The 20,832-nt window shown below is 41.3% G+C and overlaps 1 protein-coding gene across 2 annotated transcripts; it reads left to right on the top strand.

The window, feature by feature from the left end:
• Positions 1-452: 452 nt before the first annotated feature.
• Positions 453-20,832, top strand: LOC146960436 (integrin alpha-L-like). 2 transcript variants are annotated; one of them, XM_085772384.1, is made up of 23 exons: positions 453-579; positions 903-985; positions 1,103-1,202; positions 1,322-1,452; positions 1,555-1,697; positions 1,938-2,088; positions 5,474-5,609; positions 5,691-5,746; positions 7,118-7,223; positions 7,330-7,460; positions 7,560-7,702; positions 8,933-9,083; positions 9,370-9,505; positions 9,587-9,660; positions 12,448-12,541; positions 15,167-15,309; positions 15,971-16,117; positions 16,242-16,439; positions 16,626-16,741; positions 16,827-16,984; positions 17,906-18,069; positions 20,322-20,438; positions 20,716-20,832. In XM_085772384.1, exons 1-23 carry the CDS (start codon positions 573-575, stop codon positions 20,731-20,733), a joined length of 2,703 nt encoding a protein of 900 aa, XP_085628510.1. In that variant the 5' UTR covers positions 453-572; the 3' UTR covers positions 20,734-20,832. The 2 variants fall into 2 exon arrangements, with proteins under 2 accessions (XP_085628510.1, XP_085628511.1); XM_085772385.1 differs by having other exon boundaries at positions 506-579; positions 918-985.

The following is a 20,832-nucleotide window of genomic DNA, read 5'->3' as shown; positions in this document are numbered from 1 at the left end:
ATGAGATCCAGGAGGTCACAGGAACTGCCCCAAGAGCTCAGAGACAGAATTGTAGCAAGACACAGATCTTTCCGTACCCACTGTATAATCCCTCCAGTGAGTTTGGAGCCAGTCGTGGTGTCTCCTTGGACATGCCCAGAAGACCTTCAAAGGGATGCACTTAGGAGGCCTCCTTATCAGATGCCTCAACCACCACAAGTGGCTCTTAGTCATAAAGGGAAAGCAGGTCTGTCCAACTGCTCACCTGGCTGAGCCTTTGGTAGGGTATCTGAGGTTACCTCACAAACCAGAACTCCTGCTCCATATTACAGGCCTCAAAGCAGCTGTCATTATCCACAACTGTGTGTTTTTTTTATAGGATATACTGCTAAGATCATTACCTGCCTCATTAATGCCACATGCCATGTTTTCTCAGTTTATACATCTGCCCCCTGGTATGAATTGGACCTAAAGATTGCTCTTATCATGATTTAATTGTTGTCCTCCTCCACAGGACACCTGCACCCCAGCAGCTTGACCCATCTGAGGAAACATGCAGGTCTGGGTTCAAGCAAACTCACCAGTGCTTCATTATGCCAGGTACTGTACATAAATGCCTTAGTTAATCAGTATACTGAAAGTCTCCTAAATGAAGTTATAAATTAAAGACTAAATAAGAAAAAATATTTCAGTAAGGTCACCAGCTTCCACCAGGTTATCAGCTTCCAGAACAGTTTTAGTATATATATTTTTTTTTTTTCACTTTTCATTTTTCAAAGACAAACTGTAAGGCTCATTATGACCCATGGGCTCTCTCTTTTATTTTCAAAAAAGGAACTCTATACATTTGGATTTAACTGTGTCATGCTGAAAGTGTTTTGTTTGCTTTTACAAAAATCATTAATCAGAAGCTGTTTTCACAGAAATAAGTCTTACAGACAAATATGTACCTGCCAGGCACTTTAGACTGTCAGTAGCTGATGTCTCCAATCCCTCCCAAGTCACAGTAAGACAATCACAAAGCTGAATACTATGCATTTGTTTGAAAATCTTCTGTGATGGCTTCAAATTCTTAAAGTAAATAAATCATCAAACTTGTATAACTTCTGTTCTGCTGATGTAGGTTTGCAGTCCAAGTGTAGCCCCAGCATGTTGTGAGAGCTCCTATCTAAACAACGTATGCGACAAGAAGAAAGACTTCTCTTTCATGTTGACTTTTCAAGGTGAAATAAATAATTTTGAGATGACTTCTTCATCTCTGTGGTTTGTGTCCTGCAGCAAAATATTATTTTCATTATCTCTGACCTGATTTAACTTCTTCACCAACTAATGAATTTTCCAGAATGCACAAAGAAGACAGTGGACCTGGTCTTTCTTTTTGATGGATCAGCGAGTATGACTGAAGAGGAATTCACAAAAAGTAAAGATTTCATAGTGGACATAATGAACAGCTTGAAGAATTCATCTATCAAGGTCACTGCACTTCTGCAACATTAAAGAACCAATGCTGTTTCTCTTTTGTATGACATGTACATAATGTTATATAGAAATTGTGTTTTATTTCATATTTTCCAGTTTGCAGCAGTTCAGTTCTCTACAGATAGCAGGAAGGTTTTTGACTTCAATGACTATGAAGCTGGTAGAGCTCATGAGAAACTAATGAATGAACCCTTCATGAGGACTCTCACCATGACACACAAAGCCCTCACATTTGTGATGTAAGTCCACTTTCATTATGCATACAAGTCCTAAGAATTTGTTAAACAATTTATGACTTATATAAGCAAATACCTTTGCTGAAGTAAAAAAAAAAAAAAAAAAAAAACCTGGTAACGACTAACAACTGAAACACTTGAACCCAAGTTATTTTACAAGTAATAAATGTTAATTTATCACCAGTTACAGATACAGCCTTGTTTACTTTGAGTATTAAACATGCAACATTTACACTGTTTCAGGAATGAGATCTTGGAAAACCCAGATGCAGGCGCCTCTCCTGACGCGACTAAGGTTCTAGTGCTGATCACAGATGGAGATCCCAGTGATGTGGACAGATATGGAATAATTAAAAAATACAGTGATAAAAACATAATTCGTTTTGTCATTGGGGTAAGCTGTCAAGACTCTAATTTAGATAACATTAATGACATTAATCCAGTTAAACCGGTTCCAGATGGTATACATCATCAGGGAACCATTCATGAACTGTTTTATTAATTTCTATGCAGACGAAACACTGTACAATCAAGACATGGTTTCACCCAGTGGTGTAGTCTATGTGATACTCAGTTATACTCACTGTATAACTGAAAATGCATTAATATTTCAGTATACACACTACAAATTTAGTTTACCAGCAGAAATGAAACCAGACCCAACTCTAAACATTTTACTCTAAACATTTTTAAATCCAGGTTAAAACTATTTTCATGTGCTTTGCTGAGCTCTTTTTCTTTCAACCAAAATCAATAATTCACCAATTTTCTACTCACTGTCATGCCAAGGAAGGGTTGGGAGAACTTTCAGAGTCGTCAAAATGTTTTTAGAGTTCCAGGGGGGGTCCAGCTGGCAACAGCTGTCACATGAAAAAGTTCTTCGGAAAACTTTAATTTGATCTCTGTTGAGTAGCTCCCAGCTGGCTGTGCGAGATTTGCTGCGAGATGTTCTTCCGTGTTTACATCCAATGGTTTACAACGACGAACGAACATCTCGCAGCAAAATCTCACGCATGTGCACAAACATCAACAGAGCCACTGGGAGCTACTGCTACATCAAGGCTAAAAACAGAGATCACATTATTTTTTTCCAAACAACTTTTTCATGTGGCGGCTTCAGGACACTTGGATCAGAACAGACGAGCAGTATGGAGGTATCTGGATGTTTCATAGTATGGGCCCTAGTTTGGTGGCGCAGTGCAGGTGGCGCAAGGTAGCGCAGCCGGTCTAATGCAAGTTTCGACCAGCGCAGCCTAGCGCAAAGTCAGATTGGAAGATTGGCAGATCGCGCTGCGCTGAGATAGGCGTGGCCGCGCAGCAGGGGGAGGCGTCACAGATTCAGCTTGGTGCAGTGGAAGTTTTGTGCGAAAATGTCCCGCCGAGGTTGCGCTGAAAGCTCGCCACCTCCAACCAGGTCTACTCTCAGCGCAGGGCGGAGCGCAGCAGGTGCAGTGGAAGTTTGGCTGACTGACCTGCAGTGCACACACGTCACCAAGACCTCACAGGCAGGTTTCCACAGTTCCAGACACATTTCAATGCAATAAATATCCACAATAACCACTATTTAATGCAACTAATGGAATCAACACATGAATTTATATCTATATAGATTGTCCCGTCACATCTGACGTCAGATCAAAGCAGAGATCAAAGGCTCTCGGCAACGTAATGGAAACTCCACCTGAATTAACACAGCAGGGACGAACTGGCACTGAAAAGCAGCTGCGGATGTCCCAAGCAGGACTGAGGGGGGATTTTGCTGCCGTGTTGAGATATGCACACTGCCCTTGTGATGATCGCTTTATTTATTTATTTACTTATTAATTCATTAGCGCGAGCGACCACGTCGTCACGCAGCCGTATTGAAAAACAAAACACAAATCATCATCTCTCCTAGCCCACCACAACAGCCTCGGTATCAGATAGTCAGTATAGCCTATACAGTATACTCAGCATCTCTATCACAGAAAAAAAAGAAAAAAAAAGAGACGGACAGAGAGAGAGAGAGAGAGAGAGCGTCCTTTACGCTGATTTCATCCCGCATGGTGTTTGTTTATGTTGTGATTAGCCTACACCTCTCATCTTGCTTACACAGGGTTTGAATAAATGTGAGTTTCTTTATTAGTTTATTAGTTGTTGTTTCTTACATTGGGCAGCCGTTCTCAGTGTATCAGATCAATCCTGATTAAGGATATTAGTATTATTATTAGTAAACTCATTATTGGTCACTCTGAGCTCGGACCTCCGGACCAAAACAGCTGTTTCCTCCTGGGAGAGGTTCGGCCTCTGGCGTCGCTGTCTCCTCCGTCCATGTCCAAGTATAAAATGACAAACTTGCAGTGCGCATCGCCCGCGGCGCAGTTAAAGGTGAGGAGAGGAGCTCCTTTGATTGGTGAAGATCTGACTCGGCTGTGTCAAACCCACTCCACGCCTTTCTCTCCTACTCCTGTCTCCCTCCCGCCCTGTCTCCTCCCTCTTCACCGTTTGCGCCGGTAGGAGGGACGAGGGGAGGGCTTGCGCTGGTCTAAGTCTGACTGCACGGCCCACCAAACTTGCGAAATGGACCTGGGCCACACCCCGTTGACGTGGCGAAGCTGCCCTGTGGTTAGACTTCGCCCGGTCTACGAAACTAGGGCCCTATGTGTTTTGGACAATTCAAAAGTGAACTCTATCCGCCGCCATTATATGAAAATCTGTTGCCAGCCGGACCCCCCCTGGAACTCCAACAGCGTAACTCCGAAAGTTCTCCAAACCCTTCCTTGGCATGACGGTGACGGTGAGTAGAAAATTGGTGAATTATCGATTTTGGGTGAAGTATCCCTTTAAAGAATTTTAACTCCTAATTTTGGATCTTAAAGCAGAAGTAAGTGATATATTTGTGTTAATATAAGTCTTAAATAGTTATATCTTCCGACAGCAATCACTTACATAGAGTGTTTGGTCTGAAACACGGGTCTGTCAGTCACTCTGCTCTGCTGTAAGCCGAGGAGAAAACATTTATCGTATCCTACAGTTTTTATCCAATGAGGAGAGAGAACGGCATGCAGGGCTGTGTGTGCAGCCAAGGGACGCCGTGAATGTGGCGACGTAGGGACGAGGACTGTTATGGTGCGTTCAAGGAAACTCGTATTTTTCCGACCGTGAAGTCGTACCAGTTCGATCTGGTACGAGTTCACGGGTCGGAAGTTACGAGTGGCCGTTATAGTGACTTTCACCGGTAAAACAGGTCGGAAAAACACGAGTGGGTTGCCTGGAACGCTACAAAGTCGTAAGTTGTGACTTGAAGCTGTAATGTACGATTTCAAAAGCCTGCCTGGAACGCAGCATTAGCGAAAACGACCGGACCACTTACTTCTGCTTTAATTGTTTCAATACAAATCTATATTTCATGCTCCTTTTTTGCTTTTAATTGTATGTTTAATGTTTACAATTTTTACAATTTAAATTTTTTTAATTGTATGTTTTTATGTTATGTTTTTTTTTTTACTTTTCTAGTTCTTACAGTCAAATGTTTTGTTTTTATCTAAAGCACATTGAGTTGCCCCTTGGTATGAAATGCGCTATATAAATAAAGCTGCCTCACCTTGCCTACAACAAAACTATCTAACTATAGTTGTGATACAGGTAAACACCCACCTTAAAGCAGTAACAAATTAGACTACACCACGTTTCATCACTGGAACCACCATGGCTTAGTTCAGCCTCAAACAGTGAAACCTTTCTTTATACATTCCAATTTTGACTCCCACATGAAATGAAAAGTGTTGCTCTGGTTTCAGGTCAAACATGCTAATTTGGATAAATTAAGGGCCATTGCTTCAGAACCATCAGAGGAACATGCCTTCCACATTCAGAACTATTACGGACTGACGGATATACTGGAAAACCTCCAGAAAAAGATCTTTAACTTGGAAGGTGACGTTCAGTTATCTATTCCTGCTCTTTGTTTATTTCAAAATAATGAACAAACATGACCCAGTTTTGTCTCTTATTTAGGCTTCAGTGTGGCTGGTGAAATGTCTCAGAGTGGATTCAGTGTTGTCAACCACAAGGTGAGCAAAAGTTAAAATGATAAAATCTGGACACAGCTGAAATCTAAATCTTTAACCAAAAACCATAGTACCATCATCAAAGTGCTTCCTAAAATCACACAGATTAACAGCATCATCGGTCCAAGTATTTGATTATGTTCATAAAAAATATGTATAATAGAGTAAGAGAACATTTTCCTTTAACAAAAAAATAAAGACTCATGTGAGGAACGTGCCAATAAGTGTGATATTGAGCACTTCAACTAGGGGACATCACCACCAGATGTCTCCGATTTTTTGATGTCAATTTAATCATTACCCTAGCCTGACAAGCCAGACTATATCATTAAAATGTCTAGTCTGGCAACGACCGGAAGACCTCGGCTCAATCCAGGCGGCAGGATGAAGGCTGTCTTTCAAACTGCCTCTGCTACGACTAATCAGAGCAAAGAGCAGGATGACGTTAGCCTGACAAACCAATTAAACTGTATGTCGTCATCGCGTTAAGCCCGCCCAACGACTCTCTAAACAGATTGGTGTGATTGGTGAACACAAACACAAATGGTTACTTTCTAGACCCACCTACGGAGCAAATATATTTGCTGCCGCTAGGGTGCATCTAGATTTCTAGGCTATCATTACCCCTCAAACAAATCAATCTTTGGGGTTTAACACTCCCTGTTTTCGGAACACCTGCTCCAAATTAGCCTGACCTGAATACACCCTAGACAGGTCCAACCATACATGTAGGTACTGTCTATGGTCCAAACTATTCCACAAAGGGCCATGTGGCTGCAGGTTTTTGTTCCAACCAATCAAGAGCACACAGTTTGACCAATCAACTGTCTGAAGACTGAGATCAGTTGATTAAATAAGTCAAGTTTGCTGTGCTGTTGCTTGGATGGAACAAAAACCTGCAGCCACTAGGCCCTTTGTAGCATAATTTGAACATGCCTGCCCTCAACATAATCGAGCCCGATTCATGTTTCACGATTGATACATTCTTTTCTTAGCATGCTTCATTTTTGCATCTGTGTATGATGAGCTGATGTGACTTGCCAAAAAGCTTCAGTTTTGGATCAAAAAGCTCCGGTTTTGTCTCGACTGTTCATAAAGCCTCTGGGAGAACGTCCTTTGGCCCTTTACTTTTGTCAGTTTCAAGTTATTTCAGTGACAATGGATTTTATGCACAGCTCCACTACTTCCTGAAATAAGCCAGCTCCTTTATTTCCTATCTTACATTATTGGACCAACTGATTAATCCAGGTGTGTCTGACCATTGTTGTGAGGTTATTTCAGGAAGTAGTGGAGCTGTGCATAAAGTCCATTGTGGGTTTTTATTGCCTGACTAGAAGGGTATCATCAATTTTGACCACGTCTGTATGTTCCAAGGTTTCCAGCGCAGTCAATGAATGTAATGACAGATACCTAAACAGTGTGTGTTACAAGATCCCAGATGATCTTCAGCAAGCCTCCTCTTTCACACCTGATTTCCAAGGTAAAATACAATTAACAGAGTCAACTTCCCCCTCTTTGTGGTTATAACATCATGTTTTTGACCTGACTAAACTTCTTCACCAACTGTCACTCCATGAATTTTCCAGAATGCACAAAGAAGACAGTGGACCTGGTCTTTCTTTTTGATGGATCAGCGAGTATGACCAAACATGAATTCACACAAAATAAAGTTTTCATAGTGGACATGATGAACAGCTTGAAGAACTCATCTATCAAGGTCACTGCTCTTCTGCAACATGAAATAATCTATTCTATTTCTCTTTTGTATGACATGTACATAATGTTAAATGAAAATTGTGTTTTTCATATTTTCCAGTTTGCAGCAGTTCAGTTCTCTACAGATAGCAGGAAGGTTTTTGACTTCAATGACTATGAAGCTGGTAGAGCTCATGAGAAACTAATGAATGAACCCCACATGAGGACTCTCACCAACACACACAAAGCCCTCACATTTGTGATGTAAGTCCACTTTCATTATGCATACAAGTCCTAACAAGTTGTTATTAGAACAGTTAGTAACAATTTCTAACTTATAGAAGCAAATACTTGGTACTGTAACGACTAACAACCGAAACACTCAAACCCGAGTTATTTTACAAATAATACATGTTAATTTATCACCAGTTATAGATATAGCCTTCATTTCATTTTTATTTGAAAGGGACAGTGCAAGTTAAAGCAGAAGTAAGTGGTCCGGTCGTTTTCGCTAATGCTGCGTTCCAGGCAGGCTTTTGAAATCGTAAATTACAGCTTCAAGTCACAACTTACGACTTTGTAGCGTTTCAGGCAACCCACTCGTGTTTTTCCGACCTGTTTTACTGGTGAAAGTCACTATAACGGCCACTCGTAACTTCTGACCCGTGAACTCGTACCAGATCGAACTGGTATGACTTCACGGTCGGAAAAATATGAGTTTCCTTGAACGCACCATAACAGTCCTCGTCGCTACGTCACCACATTCACGGCGTCCCTTGGCTGCACACACAGCCCTGCATGCCGTTCTCTCTCCTCATTGGATAAAAACTGTAGGATACGATAAATGTTTTCTCTTCGGCTCAGAGCAGAGCAGAGTGACTGACAGACCCGTGTTTCGGTCCAAACACTCTATGTAAGTGATTGCTGTCGGAAGATATAACTATTTAAGACTTATATTAACACAAATATATCACTTACTTCTGCTTTAATGGACATCACTGTGTACAATGATGTAAACATGCCAGATTGTAGCCATTGGCTAGTTTCCATCTGTTGTCCCTAGCAGATGTTCCCTGGGCAAAAAAGAGACACAAAAAAAACAGGTAATCACACTCTTAAAACAAAGGACCAGTGTATTCAGTAGAAACATCTGGTAAAGTAATGGCCAGTAATGTAATTCTAAATTATACAGTTGTTGTATGCACTGTACCTGTATTATTTACATCGCACATAATTGCATCATAACCAAAATATTTTCACATATTGCACATTATCATACCTGCATTGGGAAGTGTTAGTAGCCTTGTTTACTTTCAGTATTAGATGAACAGAAAAGGCTCGCGCACATCCAGAAGTGCAGCCAGGTGCTGAGTCCAGGGAGACGAATATCAAAAAGAAGAATTTTTGTATATTTGGGAGCTCCTACAGTGTGGCGAGTCCTTTCTTCTTTTTGATACTTTGAGTATTAAACATGCTACATTTACACTGTTTCAGGAATGAGATCTTGGAAAACCCAGATGCAGGCGCCTCTCCTGATGCGACTAAGGTTGTAGTGCTGATCACAGATGGAGATCCCAGTGATGTGGACAGAGATGGAATAGTTAGAAGATATGAGGGGGAAAAAATCATTCGCTTTGTCATTGGGGTAAGTTGTCAAGAATTTATTTGACCCAACAGATAACATTTGTTGATGACATCATTAATCCAGTTAATATGGTTCCAGATGGTATACATCATCAGGAACCCATTCATGAACTGTTTTGTTCATTTCGGACGAAACAATCAAGACGTGGTTTGACCAGCATCAATTCTAATATTTTGTCTTTAATTATCACTGGAACCACCATGGCTGCAGTCAGCCTCAGTAAAACTTTCATTCCAATTTTGACTCCCACATGAGATTAAAAAAAAAAGTGTTGCTCTGGTTTCAGGTCAATCGTGCTAAGTTGGATAGATTTAGGGTCATGGCTTCAGAACCATCAGAGAAATATGCCTTCCACATTGCAAACTACGCTGGGCTGGGCGTATTACTGGGAAACCTCCAGAGAAAGATCTGTAACATAGAAGGTGACGTTCAGTTATCTATTTCTGCTCTTTGTTTATTACAAAATATTGAACAAACATGAACCAGTTTTGTCTCTTATTTAGGCTCCACTGTGGCTCGTGCTGGAGCCCTAACAGGTGAAATGTCTCAGAGTGGATTCAGTGCTGTCTACCACAAGGTGAGCAAAGTTAAAGGTACGATATGTAAGAATGTGGCCAAAATTGTTGCTGCAGTCAAATTCAAAACACAGCAGCGCGTTGTCCCCCCTCCCCTACCCACCACACTCCAGGTTGCCAGACAGCGACGTGCTAACCTGCTCTGCTCACTCAGTCATTCTCACAGCAGAGTAAAAAGCTCAATATTCATCAACAACCTCACTGTTTTATTGCTCTGACTCACAGCTACGAGCGGAGTTCACGTCACTCAGGTGATCTGCAAGTTATTGTTACATTCACCGCTCCGACGCTGTGTCTCTGTGTGCAGCGCTGACACACACACACACACACACACAGACACGCACACACACACACAGAGACACACACACTGTAACCCTGCATCTACCGGAGCCGTAGTGCGTGTTAATCACGCCGTAGATGAGCCAACATATGAGACGTCTTACCGCAGAATAGACGACACAAGCCGCTCCGTTTCTCCTCCACTTTCTGACGTCGGATCATAAAACATGACGACCGGAGACCGGCGACCTGACCGGGACAGACTCTTCTCATGAACCGCTGGCTCCACACGTTCACAATCACTTAATTTACCATCGGCTCCATTTCGCCACATTTCCTCCCTCTTTTCTAACTTTCACTTTGTAATTCTTCCCTTTAGCTTTAGCTTCAGCAGCAGCTCAAACTAACTAGGCTACATGCTCACAACAGCAAGCTGTGTAGCCTATTAAACGGCAGAGCGACAAGCCACTTATTTCTACCGTGTGATATCAAGCAAATATGACCATAATAACCGATAATAGAACACAATCTTTTTTTTCACGATCTCGTTTTATCTCCCAGCCGTACTTGCAGCTCAGTGGAAGCTAACTGGCAACCTGGAGTCTGAAATGCCACAGACGCTGTGACTGGGAGAAAGCGCTGGGTGGCGACACATGCCAACCATAGAAATTCAAAACATAAACATGATTTGCGGTCCGCAAAAAAAAAAAAATTATACGAATATCTTGGCTGTAGGATTGTTGTTGGTGAGTTCAGTATGTTATGAACATTATTCCTGAGTCTCTGTTACATATTAGGACGATTTTACAGCCAGTTGCTTTAGATTTCTTACATACTGTAGCCTACCTTTAAAATGATAAAATCTAGACACAGCTGTAAAAGGGACATTGTGTAACTTCTCCTGTTATCTTTCAAATATTTTTGTTAGAGCACATTGTAACATTGTTATATTATCTACATACACAAGAGTATAATGTACATGTGCAGTTAGGACCCACTGTCCTCTTTTTGTTTTTAGAACATATAACAATGGTAAATATATAAATATATATAATATATATTATTATTATATATAAATATAATATTAAAAAAATGGTAAAAAAAAAAAAAAAAATGGTAAAGAACAGATAAACATGTATACAGAGTACAGAAAAATAAACGAACAAAAACAAAACATAAATAAATCCCTCCCTCCCTCCCTCCCACCCTACCCAGCCTTACCCTTCCGTCTAAATACTACTTTATTATAGTAAGGGCCGGGGGAAATATTAATTTCCACTACCAGGTGTGAGATAGTGAATGAGAGGTGACCAAATTTTGTCAAAGCTTGGGAGTTTATCCATAAGAGTATATTTTATTCTCTCTAAGTGGAGAGTGTTAGTAAGATCACTAAGCCACATCTTTGTGGTGGGTGCTTCTTTCTTTTTCCAATGCATGAGAAGTAGCTTCTTTGCGATGATGAGACTATAGGAGAGGAAACATTGTTGGTAGTTGTTTAACCTTTTAATGTCTTCTGATATTCCCAAAATAATAATAGGTGGTTTAGGTTCCAACTGTATGTTAAGTATTTAATTTTATTAAACCAAAAGATCTTAACCTTGGGACACAGGACGAAGCTGTGAAGCAACGTGTCTTCTGCAACAAGGCATCTGTCACAAATAGGGAACATCTCAGGGTATATTCTATGTAACCTCTCCTTAGAATAGTGAAGACGATGTAGAATCTTAAAGTGAATTAGGCAGTGCCTAGCATTATTAGAACAATGATGAGTATGTTCCAAACTATTTTCCCATAGAGAGTCCGGGATCTCAGTGCCCATTTCTTCCTCCCATTTTGTTTTTATTAAAGTGGAGTTCACTGGACTGATAGACTGCAAAGTGTCATAAATATAAGATATCGATTTTTCTGAGCAAGACATAGGCCGGAGGCATCTATCAAGACAAGAGCCTGAGAAAGTCTCAAAATTTTGCAGATATTTTCTTACATAGTCTCTAATTTGCAAGTATCTAAAGAAACTACTACCCGGTATATTATATTTACTCTGTAATTGTGCAAAGGATGCAAAAATGCATTTAATGTATAACTCTCCTATTGTATGGATGCCTCTGTTCTTCCAGAGATTAAAAGTAGGCTATTATCCAGAGTGGATGGAGGAAACGTAGGGTTTCCAGTGATAGGTAATGCATAAAATATGGGTTTCAACCTAAAGTGTGATTTGATTTGTTTCCAAATACGCACTGTACTGTGGATCATCACATTGCTATTGTACAAAGACTTCTCAATAGTGTAAGGTGCCAGAAGGATGGCACCTATAGAGTTAGGCTGGCATGCCTCTTGTTCTCTTCTCCTGTTATCTATTCACGAAAATCGATTATTTGGTTCAAAAGTATGTTTTTCATTAATCAGTAATCACCCCCATCAACAAACTGAAGTGTTCCGGTAAGCTCTGAATTTGCTGTTTATGTTTATTTCCAACATAATCATCCTTGGGGGTACATTTCTATTCACAGGGTTCAATAGGATCAAACAGCTGGCAGGGCTCTCTCCAAGAGCTCCATAAACCACCACTCACTGACATACGCATGCTGAATGATTCCTACAGAGGTAAAAGATTGTTTTTTTTATTATTATTTGGCTTTATCTCAGCAGTGGTGGAGTGAGGCATTTAATTCCACCAGAAGATTATGAGGTGTAGCAGTCCCCTCACAATCCTGTGCTTCCTAGTTTAAAAGTGAAATTGCAACATCACAGCTTGCTCCTAGACAGTGTGTAGGCCCTACACCTGAGGCTGTGTTTCCTCTGCACCCTGCTCCCTGTCTCATCTGCTTCATTAGGGCTTTTCACTAGAGTTTTCAGACCTCAGAAGAACAGGAACACATGTAGGGGAGACCGGGGACAGTAGCAACAGGGGATGGTTGCAACATGTCATTTTTCTCCAATCAGGAACAAGCTAGAGTGATGATACTCACACTGCACATGCTTAGTTGGATTCCCGCCCTTGCAGAGAAAAATCAGTTGAATTCAAATGATGCTCCAGGATTTATTGCAAAAAAACAGTTTTTGAGGTATGAAAGTATTTTTTTCTTGAGCTTTGTTTTTGTTAAAACTGTTGTCACTCTTTTTGTGATTCTGCTCAAACTTATATGGTTTAAAGGAGTGATATGTTAACTTTAAGATGATATGATTAGCATGTATCAAGAGCACTTTGTTTAGCTAGCACATGGGGTTTAATCATGGCTGACCGGATGGGGACAGTTGCAACAGTGCAATATATGAATATAAAAACAGACCACAAAACAGTATTTTGACATTAATTTTTTTTTTTACTGTTGTATTGCTAATATTAAAATGATGAGAGAATAAATGACAATGGCAATATAAAAGTTATTCCCTCACAAATTGTTCCATTCATCCTATGTCACTGAAAGTCTTTTTTTTCAATTTGAATATCTGACATCTGCACATACAATAAGGCCTCCTAATCTAGACAAATCTATACTGTAATTGCCATCTGATCAAAGATGATGAATAAATAACACTATAGCACTTACATTTTTGATCATAATCCTTTTACTAGACATGAAATATATTGTATTTGTAACATGTTGCAACTACATCTGACTCCTTACACTCAAATGCAAATTGTGAAGAATATGGATTCTGTAATCATCTTTTAATTGTGTTGGCTATTAACAGACAAATGTAAGTTTATTGTATAAAAATTTGGTTTGTCTAATCCAAACCGTCTCTGAGTAAGAGAGCCAAATGCAAAAAGTGTTGCAACTGTCCCCGGTCTCCCCTAAATGTTACAAACATCATGTTAAAAAGACACAAGGCGATACAGCCAACAAGTACAAACAGAGGGCTGACCAAAACTAGTTAGCCTGACTTAAAGGGATAGTTCAACATTTTGGCAAATTGGCCCATTGCCATAATCGCTATAGTCATAGCAGTAGGTTCGTTACCTTTAATTGTCGGTGTAAGCTATTTTCAGTACGGAGGAGCGGAGCGGCAGGCTGCTCAGGGCTATGCTATGGAGGCTAAGGGAATTTCTTGGTTTTCCTCATCAAACTCATCAAATACACAACCCAACAACTCCAAAAGGCTGTCGTGGACAAGTTGTGACCTGCACAATCACCACGCTATGAGATAATAATGGAACGTTACGAGACGGAGCCGTTTTAGAGGTAAATTCATGCAAAACCGCTGATGCGTGTTGCGTTCAGGGACAGTTTTTCAGCAAGCAGACTCTGTATTTACCCTGTATTTACCTCGAAAACGGCTCAGTTTCGTAACGTTCCATTATTATCTCATAGCGTGGTGATTGTGCAGGTCACAACTTGTCCATGAAAGCGTTTTAGAGTTTTGGGATTTTGTATTTGATGAGTTTGATGAGGGAAACCAAGAAATTCCTTTAGCCTCCATAGCGTAGCTCTGAGCAGTTCGCCGCTCCGCTCCTCCGTTCTAAAAATAGCTTGCACCGACAAATAAAGGTAACGAACCTACTCCTATGACTATAGCGATTATGGCAATGGGCCAATTTGCCAAAATGTTGAACTATCCCTTTAATATTACCACACCTGGACCAGCACCTAGCTACAAGCCCCTGTTTAGTATTTCATCCAAAGATATAAGAAGACTAGATGACTCACCTGACGCCGCTGCCCATTGACACGGCGGCGCCATACGGCCGCCATCTTGGCTCGGTCAACTCTCTCCCTCAGAGCATTAAGCAGATGGTGCATGTTCTATTTTTTTCAAACGGTTTAGTTTGTTATGAAAGTCAGAAATGCAGTCATGATACTGCATAGCCTACATAAGATCACAAATTTACATCAAATTTTCACAGAGGTATAAATAGTTTTTTTTTAGTGAAGATGACTGGATCCCCCATCTGCTGAGTCAGAGCAAGTTTCCTGACCCATTATCATTAAACATTGGACATCATTAAAAGCTTCTCTGGCCTCTGCTACTTCATACAGTTTCCACACAAGACACATTACACACATTCTTATTGGGAATACTTCAGCAGGTGAGTTCATGCAGGCACACTGACGCTATTCATTTCTCAAAATCATTTGTGTGACAGTCACTCTTCAATTGCAACTGTCATATTACACCATGTACTCCACTAACATTTTCATTTCTTTTATACTTAAACTAGACACATGCATCCCTGCAGTATGACGACTGATGCAAGTGAAAACTGTGTGACTGTTGCTGTTGCAGGATCCACTGTTGCTGTTGGACAGAAGAATAATGCTTCTCTGTACTTCATGGGTGTACCAAGTTTTGAGCTCAGAGGAGTGGTCATATTTTACAGACATGATTGCAAATGCTGGACTGTAGCCCAAAGACTAACTGGAGACCAGGTTGGTACTATCTTGCTACATATCTGCTTTATCATGCATAGGCCTTAAAGCAGAATAAGTGATCTGGTCGTTTTGGTTAACTTCCTGTCAGTGGATGGAGTTAGCAGTCCCCGCCCTCGTCCCTACGTCACCACATTCACGCACATCCTTTGGCTGCACACACAGAGAGGACTGCCCCTTTATGCCGTTCTCTCTCCTCATTGGATAGAGGTTGTAGGATACAAGGAAAGTTTTCTCCTCGGCTTACAGCAGAGCAGAGTGACTGACAGACCCGTGTTTCAGACCAAACACTCTACAGTATATAAGTGATTGCCGTCGGAAGATATAACTATTTAAGACTTATATTAACACAAAAATTCCGCTTACTTCTGCTTTAATTGTTAATCAACGTTGTAGCTACTTGAATGAGACTTAGTTAAAACCAATACCCAGCACACTCTCAGTTGCATGTTGGTACGAAAAGAAGATCCTGTGCAAGTGTCTGTTGAGATAATACAGAGGAGGACAAAGGGCAACTCATTTGACAAGACATAAAAATGCAGTGGGATTGTCACAAAGCATTGCTTTCTTGGCTTCGAAATATATACTTTGTAGGACAGTGTATCTTTCTTTTATTTTTCAAATTATTGATGTAAATTGTGTTTGTCCACACGTTCGCCAGATTGGTTCGTACTTTGGTGCAGAGCTGTGTTCAGTAGACATCGACTCAGACGGCAACACTGACTTCCTGCTGGTGGGAGCTCCACTGTTCTACCAACCTCATGAGAAGAGAGAAGGCCAGATCTATGTCTACACACTGACTGATGAGGTGGGGGGGCGGCCATGGAGCCTCACTTTAAGTTTTGTGACATCACTTAAGTATTCAAGATGTAACTGAGAGAGAATGAATGCACTTTTCAAAATAAATGAACTTGTGTTCCCAATTCTCATAGATGCAACTGAGAAGCCAACTGAGGGTGACGGTGCCATCCATGGGTAGATTTGGCACCGCCATATCCAGCCTGGCAGACCTGAATGGAGATGGACTGCGAGACGTTGCTGTCGGAGCCCCCTCAGAGGACGATAACAGGGGGGCCGTGTACATCTACCTTGGAGACAGGCACAATGGGATACGTAGCTCTTTCAGCCAGGTGAGGAAGACAATTTCCTCACAAGTGAGTACAACAAAATCACTTCTGTGATGTTGTTGTTTTTTGATCAGACTAAAACTGACTTTAGAATGACTGAGCACCAACCAGACCAACTGTAAATATGTGGCAGTTGTCTTCACCACCTCAAATATGTGCATGAATCAGTTTCAACATCTAAATTTACAGAGAATCATGGGACAGAACAACTTCTTTGGACAGGCCATCACTGGGGACATCGACCATGGAGAGGACGGACTCCCACGCATTGTAATTGGATCAGGAGCAGGAGCTATTGTCTTAAGGTACGTACGTACCATATAAATATATTGAGATTACTGAAACTGTGAGTACTGCTGGGAAGCATGTTCATCCTCTCTTGTCTTTTAGGTCCAGGCCTGTTTTCAATGTCTTTGCAAAACTGTCTATTGAACCCGAGGAGATAAGGGCTGAAACCATTGACTGCCGTGGGAGCACAGATGAAAATGTACCCGTGGCTACCTTGACAACCTGCTTTGAAATGGTTGAAACAACAAGAAGCAAACCAGGTAGGGACTTGCTAATAAGGGCCTGGGTAAAGTTAAAGGGATACTTCACCCAAAATCGAAAGTTCACCAATCATCTACTCACCGTCATGCCAAGGAAGGGTTCCGAGAACTTTCTGAGTCATCAAAACGCTTTTGGAGTTCCAGGGGGGGGTCCGGCTGGCAACGGATTTTCATATAATGGTGGTGGATAGAGCAAAACACACACTATGAAACATCCAAATACCTCCATACTGCTCGTCTGTACTGACCCAAGTGTCCTGAAGCTGCAACAAGAAAAAGTTGTTAGGAAAAAATTAATTAACAGATTTTCATATAATGGCTCTGTTGATGTTTTTGCGCGTTTTTGCGCAGATGTTTGTTCCTCATTGTAAACCATTGGATATATGTAAACATGGAAGAACGTCTCGCAGCAAATCTCATGCATCTCGGGCAGCCGATGTGAGCTACTGCTACAGCAAGGCTAAAAACAGAGATCAAATACATTTTTTCCAAACAACTTTTTCATGTTGCGGCTTCAGGACACTTGGGTCAGTAGCTTACAGACGAGCAGTATGGAAGTATTCCTTTAAAGTCCCCCTCCAATGATGCTTTTTGGTTATTTTAAAGCATTCTCTGTCGTTTTTAAAATGTGTTTATGAAGTTTTTAGCCAAAATCACAAATCCTGTGCCATTTCCCAGGGCTCTCCTTCTGCAGAGCACCAGCAGCTCATTAGCCATGCGCCTCTGAGTGGTGGGCGGAGACTGCGCTGCTCTGCACCCACCCAGCCACCCTCCTCGCACCACAATGCCATATAATGCCACAGGAACATATGAAAAGCACAAAAAACAAGATTTTCATCAGACGGGGTCTCTAAGGGGAGTGGGCAGATATAGATATAGTGAATATTAATGAGTAACTTGACACTTCATATCCTTTTGCAGGGATGATCTCAGCACTGAACATCTCATACTCACTTGATGTGGATCCAACAACACCAATATATCTGGGCTTCTTCAGTTCAACTGGTATTAAAACTAGGAATCTAACTGCAGTCTGCGAGCTAAGGGATAATGAAACCTGCTTCAAATACTCCATCTACATTCTGGTATGGACATTGTTCAGATATCAATTTTAAAATGAGAGGTATTTACAGAAATGGTCACAATTATTGACCTGTCTGAATCCCTGTACACAAATGAGTTGCAATGTAACAGCAAAGACCTCTCTCTTATTAAGTATGCTGACGATATGGCCCTGGGGCCGTATTCACAAAGCCTTTTATCTTACCGCTAGGAGTGCTCCTAACTCGCACTAAAAGTTTTTATGTAGGAGTTTTTTCTTAAAAGCTATTCACAAAGCCGCTGAGACCTACTCTTACTAAGGATAAATCACTAAGAGCAAACTAAGAGTCACGCCCCTGGTGACGCCCCGTTGCTATGGATTACGTCAATTCTCGTGCACGAATTCGAGGCGCTCAACACGGTGATTGGTTGTTGAGTGCCGGCGGCGCCCCCCTCCCCCTCCCTCCCTCCTCCTCCTCCTCCTCCTCGCCGCCAGCCGCTCCGCTCCACTTTTTTTTTGCTGTCAGGTCCGACGGGGCTTTTCAGACAGCTTCGAGTCCAAACCACTGTCTCTGCTGCTGAGTTGGGCTCTGAACTTTCTGTCTTTCTCTCTGCCATCTGCATCTTTCTGCTACAGTTTTTGTCGCGTCTCACTTTCTGCAGTGTGACGCTGTGCAAATGCAATGAGGGTCAGTGCGTCCACTCGCAAAGCAGCCGCTGGTTTTTTTTCTTCCCACATTTTAATATTAATTTTCACATTCGTTGACAGCCCTAATATTATATGGTGATCATAATAATGATGAGAAAAGAAAATGCATTACCCACATTTGTGGCCTATAGCAGGATTTGAACCCACACTGACAAGTAAGTTTAGTTTATTGAGGGAGCTACCCTATCACGTGAGCTATTACTACTAACAGATGTATGAGTCTAGCGCACCCACCAACCTTTTAAAAATATTTTTGGCTCACATCAGCACGACTGCATCGCAGCGGTCGCAGTTACCTCGGTCCGACCGTTGTGACGCCTATATTGGACAGTTCGTCACCGTCACTCCTCCCGTTTTATAGCGAAAATGTTGGTGATGACAAAAAAAATAAAATAAACACCGACAAAAAGGCACGTTGGGCATCAAAGGGCAAAGGGGCAGGTGCTCCAGCACCCCCCTCTGCAGCAATTCGCAGTCCTCCATACATTTGCCTGGCTGCAGCCATTTGCGATTCTTTGTGAATAGGTCTTACTGAGTTAGGAGTCCTCACGAGGACTTCTAAGCTCTCCCAGACTTAGGAGCTACTTTTAGGCATAAAATACTTTGTGAATTACTCTTATTTTAAAAAACTAGGAGTCCTAAATTTAAGACTGACACGCCCACTTTTTTTAGGAGTTGCTCCTAAATTCGGCCCTTAGGAGCTACTTTTAACCTTAAGATTCTTTGTGAATACGGCCCCTGGTCGCCGGCCTGCAGGATGCTTGCTGTCCCTCCTACTCCCAACACATCAACCAAATTACCACCTGGTTTGAAGACAGTTTCCTTGACCTTAATGTCAGCAAAACCAAGGAGATGTGTTTGGGAGAGAGGGCAGGAGCAGAAGGTACAGGGTCCATCTTCAGGCCTTCCATGTGCGAAGGCAAACAAGGCCACCTCTACTGAACAAGAGGCACACAAAGATCTAAAATGTTCAGTCTGTCTGGCCTGCTGTTCCAAGAACAGATTGAGCACTGGTTCTATCATGCTGCTGTAGGGCTGGTACTGAATGTATTAAAAGAATGATACAATCAGAAGATTGCTGGGCATTTTAGAGCAAAATATGTTGTTACCCACTGTCACTGTTTTGCTAATATTTCCTCGTGAAATATCCGCAAAGCTTTTTATTTTCATTTTATTTTATTTCAAGTCCTGTATTATTTACAGCCATGTTTCATGCTTGGGTCCATTACCCCCACCTGTAGGTGAGTTAAAGTAAGAAAAATGAGCAGAGTTGTGTATCATACAAGGTATGTGTATGTCCTCATGCAGGTTTGACAATACAGAACAAACAAAAAAACAAAACAAAAAAAAAACAAACCCATATGGCTTCTGGAGGTAAAATTCTCAAAATGTTAATGCTATTGTTGACACACTCATGTTTTTCGTATTCTTTAAGGATTAAATTAAATATGTTGGCAACAACAATATTTAAGTTTATCTGTCTATCTGTCTGCCCATCTACCCATCTATCAATCCATCTATCCATCCAACCATCCATCTATCCCTAATGTCAGAAAGAATGTACAGATAACTCTTTATTCCTTTCAGAAATGTGTGGAGGACACCTCCCCACCCATCAGCATCAGACTGAAATACTTCCAAGTCGACACTGAGAATGCAGGAGCCGTCCTGAATGTGGACAGCAACAGACAGGCTGTAGTTGAGGTACGTACAGTAATTCCTGCATAGAGCAGAAGGTACATCAGCATCATGAAGTAACTAAAGACACCAGTACATGGTAGAGACGTTTGTTCAAAGACACTACATATAGGTTTCTGCTATTGCCAATTATCAAATTAACATTAACAGCTGTTTACTAACCAGTGAGGAACAAAACCAACCATTCAGCATTATCATTGTGTTTGTTCTGTCTGTATTAGCAGTTTTCTCTGACTTATTGTGTTTCAGTGTGACCTGAACAGAATTGTTTACTGCTTCACAGGTTCCCTTTAAAATGTAGTGCTAAGAACATCATCCTTTTTGATGAATGTGAGATGGACAAACAGCCAGGCAGCAGACGAACTTAAACTGGCCCGTGGAAAAGCCATTATTGTTTTCA

This window comes from Trachurus japonicus, unplaced genomic scaffold (genome assembly GCF_045865225.1).
Source record: "Trachurus japonicus isolate A0001 unplaced genomic scaffold, Traja_1.0 AP030378.1".
Classification (NCBI taxonomy): Eukaryota; Metazoa; Chordata; class Actinopteri; order Carangiformes; family Carangidae; genus Trachurus; species Trachurus japonicus.
This window is presented reverse-complemented; position numbering and strand designations above follow the sequence as displayed.